The 6,579-nt window shown below is 40.1% G+C and overlaps 1 protein-coding gene across 1 annotated transcript; it reads left to right on the top strand.

Moving 5' to 3' along the window:
- The first annotated feature begins 252 nt into the window (after positions 1 to 252).
- On the top strand, positions 253 to 1,927 carry LOC119352401 (probable indole-3-pyruvate monooxygenase YUCCA10). The gene is made up of 4 exons (XM_037619051.1): positions 253 to 951; positions 1,212 to 1,445; positions 1,532 to 1,654; positions 1,748 to 1,927. The coding sequence occupies exons 1-4, from the start codon at positions 253 to 255 to the stop codon at positions 1,925 to 1,927; spliced, it is 1,236 nt and encodes a 411-aa protein (XP_037474948.1).
- The last annotated feature ends 4,652 nt before the right edge of the window (positions 1,928 to 6,579 follow it).

The raw sequence follows: 6,579 nt of genomic DNA, 5'->3' as shown, positions 1-6,579 counted from the left end.
AAGAATCTTTAATCTACACATGAAAAAGATGGTCGATAAGTTTCCAATACCAACAATCGATCAACGGTGTGTTTCCTACCTATTTTGTATCAGTACACGCCTTCACAACCAACAACGGCTCCATTTTTAGATGGAAATACTCCTACACACTAGGATTAGGCCTCAATAAATATTTACCTTTTTCATCCCTCAATCCATAAAACAGATTGGCCCATGAAGGATACCAGTATATATATGCCCCCATACACGAGCATGTCATCCAAAGTTCATCGAGCAAACACACAAACACTGGACTACCACCGAACTTATCCCACAACTTTGTCAAGTCTTCTCTTTGAAATGGAGGGTGTTACAGTGTTGATTGTTGGTGCTGGGCCAGCAGGCCTCGCAAGGGCAGCATGCCTTAGCCAATTCTCAATTCCTTATGCCATCGTCGAGCGCGAGAGCTGTAGCGTGTCACTCTGGCGCAACCGCGCGTATGATCGCCTCAAGCTGCATCTCGCAAAGGAGTTCTGTGAGTTGCCACACATGTCATACCCTGTAGATGCACCAACGTACATACCAAAAACCTTGTTTGTGAAGTACATGGATGACTATGTTGAGCGTTTCAACATTCAACCAAAGTATCTCACCAGCGTGGAGTCATCCACATATGACAATGATGAAAAATGTTGGTCCATTGTGGCAAAGGACATGTCAAAGTGCACCACAGTCAAGTTCACGGCGAAGTTTCTTGTTGTGGCAAGTGGTGAGAATAGTGCAGAGAATATTCCAATGTTCCCTGGACTGGAAAACTTTCCAGGTGATGTTATCCACTCCTCAAGCTACAAGTCAGGCAAGAGCTACTCTGGCAAGAATGTATTGGTCATTGGATCTGGCAACTCCGGGATGGAAATTGCTTATGACCTTGCGACCCATGGTGCCAACACATCGATTGTTATACGAAGCCCGGTACGTACATGCACTATATATTTTCATTGGATGCATGAACGCAAACTCTTAGTATAGTTATTAATAGAGTAGATGCAATTTTTAGTGTTATTACTAATAGGAAGTATTTCACATAGCAAAAGAGATGGACTGTTTTATATCACACACAAACAACTGAAAGACTAGAGGAACCACATGACAAAAATTTATTTCTTGAAAGAAGAAACTCTATTTTTATAATGCATACTTCAAAAGAGGTGTGACATGTTTTGTGGTTGCAGATTCATGTAATGACAAAGGAATTAATTCGTTTGGGGATGACACTTGCTCACCGTCTTCCATTGAATCTAGTGGATAAACTCCTTGTGATGGCAGCGTATTTAATATTTGGAGACCTGTCACAGCATGGCATCACAAGGCCGAAAATGGGTCCAATGACCCTCAAATCAGAAACAGGCCGATCTGCAGTAATTGATGTTGGGACTGTTGGATTGATCAAAAAAGGCATCATCAAAGTAAGTATATCCTTGACATGACATAAATTTATAACATATGTTGATTTGATATGCCAAGTTATCAATGTATTTTTTATCTCCTAAAGGTTCAAGGGAGCATTAGTAAGATCAAGGGCAACATAATTAAATTTCAATGCAGCAAAAGAATGCCATTTGATGCAATTGTGTTTGCAACTGGATACAAAAGCACGGCAAATATGTGGCTCAAGGTAATATAGCTTGTGTTTGAACATGTCTGGGTTTGTTTTCTTGGTGTAACCATTATTAAATCTGCTAACAGGGTCTATGTGTTTTTAATCCAGAATGGTGAGAGCATATTAAATGGCAACGGACTGCCCATCCAAAAATATCCGAATCATTGGAAAGGTGGAAATGGGCTTTACTGTGCTGGGTTGGCGAGGAGAGGATTAGCTGGTATTGCAACAGATGCCAAGAATATCGCTAATGACATCAAATCTGTGATGGACTCTATGTCAAGTTAAATCATCTTTTACATGTAGTTTACCATGGCAAGCATGCTAGAAGGTTGATTCTTCGAGAAATATATCCATTGTGTCACCTTTGTATCTAGCTTTTAGACAAGTAAATTTATGTTTATTTTAAGGTTCATATGAGCCCCGGAGAGAGATGTACTATTATACTATAATCAAGGGCTATGTACTCTCATTACGCGGAGAGATTTCTAATTTTGGTTGAACCTACAACTGTGTATTATATTTTATTTACTTGAAATTATATGTGCAAAAGGCATGCGCTCAATACACTATTATCTATACCAAAATCTCTTGTGGCGTGTTTACCCCATCAGTATACAACTGTAGGATGTAGTAATCACATCAGCCTAAAATAAATGCATAGTTCATTACATCCATCGCCGGTACTGTAGTGCTATTCAGTCTTAGAATGGCACTAGTTATCATCCCATGCATCTGCATGGGGTAGCTGACGTACTGTAAATCATTAAAAATATTTGTGAACAAATTTAGAAACTTAAAACTAAAACTTAGAACACCATATGACGGAAAACTACTATTTAGAACGTGTATTTGTGGTTACGTGATACACGTATCCTTAACTGTTGTGGACACAGTTTGTTGTGCCCGAAGCGCAGGGTTTGCAGTATGCAGTAAGTTTTCCATCGGCTGAGATCCAAGGTATCCATCCGCATAGTCTTGGATATAAATTGCTTATTACCTTGCGACCATGGTGCCAATACTCCGATTGTTATACGAAGCCTGATATGTACTACATGCACTATATATTTTCACTGGGTACATGAACACAATTTTTTAGTATAGTTACCACTGGAAGAGATCCATTTTTTAGTATTATTACTAATAGAAAGTTTTCACATATATAAGAGATTGACTGTTTGATATGACGCACAAACAAACAAACGACTAGAGGAACTACATGACAAACAATTAACTTTTGCAAGAAGAAATTCTATGTAATTTTGTTTTATCATGCATGCTTCAGAAGAGGTGTGACATGTCTTTTGGTTGCAGATTCATGTGATGACAACAGAATTTATTCAGTTGGGATGACACTTGCTCACCATCTTTCACTAAATCTAGTGAATAACCTCTTTGTGATGGCAGCGAATTTCATATTTGGAGACCTATGGAGGCATTGCATCACAAGGCCCAAAACCAAAAATGGATCACAACGAACCTCAAGTTAGAAACCTACCGATCCATAGTGATTGATGTTGGGACTGTTGGATTAATAAAAAAATCATCATCAAAGTATTTGGAATATTTGGAGGAATCTGCCTCATTACTCATATTTTTATAGTTGAAAATAATAAGTAGAACTTTTCTCTCATAATGTCGGTTTGTTTTCTAGTTGGCACTTCTAGAGAGATCCTAGTCATCTACCTAGATATATAGATCTGACTCAAATGCGCAATTATATATTTCAAAAATAAGGCACTTACATGATGAAGAAGGCGGCTACTTGCATATATACTGAATGTTCATTATATTTGAAGGCATAACAAGCAATCATTTGTTTTCTTTTTGGAGAAACACCAACATTGGATTTATAAAAGTGTCGATGGGATATATAGAACATCATTTGAATCAAGACAATAAGAAATCCTAAGTACCCTTTTTTACAATGTGAATTGACGGAATAAAGCATATATAGTGGATGAGCTTCTCCCAGTTTTGTCTATTGCTTTTATCAACTGATGTCTCATTGGAATTTACTGACTTCCAAGACAAAATATACTCGCATGGCAAAGATTGCTAATGCCAAACTTGAATTAGCTAAAAGCAACTATAACCAGTAACTAAAATATGATATTAACACGCTCATGGATTGGTGGAGTGTACCTCTGTATTCTGATTTCCCTTTTTTCAAAATAGCACATTTAACTGATGCATTGTTCGAGCAATCTTCAAATCATTCAAAAAAATCTGAGGCATTGTTCGGCTAGCCTCCTGAGTATGACATGATGGGCCTGCCCCTTAAGCAAGGAGAAGAAGCAAGCAGGCCCAGCAATGAAGAGCGAGGCCTCCACAAGTCCACAAGTCCACAAAAACAAAACCCGCCAATCCGCCATCCTCCTTCCTCCTCTGGGGTTTTACTATGCAGCGCCGCCATCTCCCTCCCCACCTCCGTCCCCCGCCGCCCCACCTCCTACCCGGCAGACCACCACCGAGGCTCGAGCCAGCGGCCATGACTAGCAAGAAGCACAAGTCCTCCAAGAAGCAGCCCAAGGGCAGCCGCCTGCCGCTCGGCGCCGACGCCGATGCGCTGGCCGACGCCGGGAAGCGTTGTCGCTCCGGTGCCGCCAAGCGCCACCAGGCCGAGGAGGAGGAGTTCGTGCCCTCCTCCATCAGCGCCAAGATCCTCCGCGAGGCCCTCAAGCAGCAGCAGGAGCAACAGGAGGAGATCCTCCACGTACTATTCAGTCTTCGAATGGCACAAATTCTCAACGTTTGAAACTACATGGGCTAGCTGACGTACTAATAAATCATTAAAATTATTTGTGAACTGATTTAGAAACTTAAATCTAAAAGTTGGAACACCATATGACGTAAAATTACTATTTAGAACGTGAATTTGTGGTTACGTAGAAGAGATGCATTTTTCAGTATTATTACTAATAGAAAGTATTTCACATATATAAGAGATGGACTGTTTCATATCACACACAAACGGCAACACAACTAGAGGAACTACATGACAAAAAATAACAATTGAAAGAAGAAATTCTATGAAATTTTGTTCTATCAGGCATGCTTCAAAAGAGGCGTGACATGTCTTTTGGTTGCAGATTCATGTGATGACAAGAGAATTAATTTAGTTGGGATGACACTTGCTCACTTTGTTTCACTAAATCTAGTGGGTGACCTATTTGTGATGGTAGCGAATGTCATATTTGGAGATCGATCGAGGTATATGGCGTCACAAGGCCCAAAACCAAAAATGGTCGAATGACCCTCAAGTTCGAAACCAACCGACCCACAACGATTGAGTTGGGACAGTTGGATTAATAAACCCTTCACCCATCAAACTCTTCCAGCTCCTTGCGGATGGACGGTGCTTGGACACATTTCAAAACCTGTACTCTAGTAGTCTGATTACCACTATACTTACATCTGGGTGCCGCTTATTTGCGTAGGACATGTTCGATCAATATTGTGACCACGCAAGGGATAACGGGTACTTGTTGTGGGAGGACGCGAAGAAGATGCGGATGATAGTGAGTGGGGAGTTCCACCAAGAAATGCGGGAGTATCTCCGCACGAATAAATGATCCAAGGGAAGTGACCATCTGGAAAGGAGAGAAGATGCTACTTGTCTGTACCACACGATCCTTCATGTGAGGAAGGCCTGAATATCCGTACCCAGCAGACAAGTCTTTAGAAGATCCAACTGCATGAGTCAGAGTGGTAGTCTGGTAGATGTTGAAATCATTTGGACTCGACGGTCATAAATCGAATGTAATCATATGTTCGATAGGTTTAGTCTGCAGTTTGTGCCATGCTAAATGTAAGTCACAGAAGGTAGTGTATTATTCTGTTGGGCAAATCAAAATCCGATGAACTGTACGTGATCCACTTCTCCAGTTCAGTTTTGCATGGAAGTTGCGTACAATTGTGACTAATCTGTGTCAGTCAGTTTGGAACCACAGAAGTTTGCAAAACCGCATTGAGACAGGATTGACAATTTTGATTTTCAGTAAATTGGTTTATTATCTTTTTAACAAAATATATCCACACTCTGGTGTGTAGAGTTAAAAATACAATGAGCGTTCAGTTTGATGTTCAGGCATAGGACAATATGCATGTACCAAAGTTAAAATATGGCCTCACATTAAACGAGTGTTCAGTATAGAAATGAATTTATATTAAAAAAAATGGTTTCAAATATTTGAACTAAAGTTCCACTTCTTTTTGTTCACAACATCGAACGGCTCGTTGTGTTGACACCAAAGGTATGGCAATGGTCGTCAACTCAACCGGAGGCAAAACCAAAACTGACCGTCATACAACTGAACCGGATAAAAAACTAGCCGACAAAACCGGTTAACATGGTTGGTAACAAATCCTTCTCAGATGATTGTTTCCTTTTGTCATCCACATTATATTTGACTTTGCCTATAAATGTGTGTTTGGAAATCAGACTTATCCTTATAATATCCTATATCGTATACAAAGAGGAAGAAACACTTGAATATTATTAGAGTAGTAATTGTCATTGGTGACGATTCAAAAGGAAAGAAACATGAAGAATCTTTAATCTACACATGAAAAAGATGGTCGATAAGTTTCCAATACCAACAATCGATCAACGGTGTGTTTCCTACCTATTTTGTATCAGTACACGCCTTCACAACCAACAACGGCTCCATTTTTAGATGGAAATACTCCTACACACTAGGATTAGGCCTCAATAAATATTTACCTTTTTCATCCCTCAATCCATAAAACAGATTGGCCCATGAAGGATACCAGTATATATATGCCCCCATACACGAGCATGTCATCCAAAGTTCATCGAGCAAACACACAAACACTGGACTACCACCGAACTTATCCCACAACTTTGTCAAGTCTTCTCTTTGAAATGGAGGGTGTTACAGTGTTGATTGTTGGTGCTGGGCCAGCAGGCCTCGCAA

The sequence above is a fragment of the Triticum dicoccoides genome, chromosome 2A (assembly GCF_002162155.2).
Source record: "Triticum dicoccoides isolate Atlit2015 ecotype Zavitan chromosome 2A, WEW_v2.0, whole genome shotgun sequence".
Lineage (NCBI taxonomy): Eukaryota > Viridiplantae > Streptophyta > Magnoliopsida > Poales > Poaceae > Triticum > Triticum dicoccoides.
The sequence above is the reverse complement of the archived record's forward strand: the minus strand, read 5'-3'. Positions and strand labels throughout refer to the sequence as shown.

Excerpts from the sequence above, each read along its gene's own strand:
- LOC119352401 (XM_037619051.1), top strand. The coding sequence starts at position 253 with ATGTCATCCAAAGTTCATCGAGCAAACACACAAACACTGGACTACCAC. Across the intron at positions 952-1,211 it reads CGATTGTTATACGAAGCCCG|ATTCATGTAATGACAAAGGA; the intron begins GTACGTACATGC and ends TTGTGGTTGCAG. Across the intron at positions 1,655-1,747 it reads CGGCAAATATGTGGCTCAAG|AATGGTGAGAGCATATTAAA; the intron begins GTAATATAGCTT and ends TTTTTAATCCAG.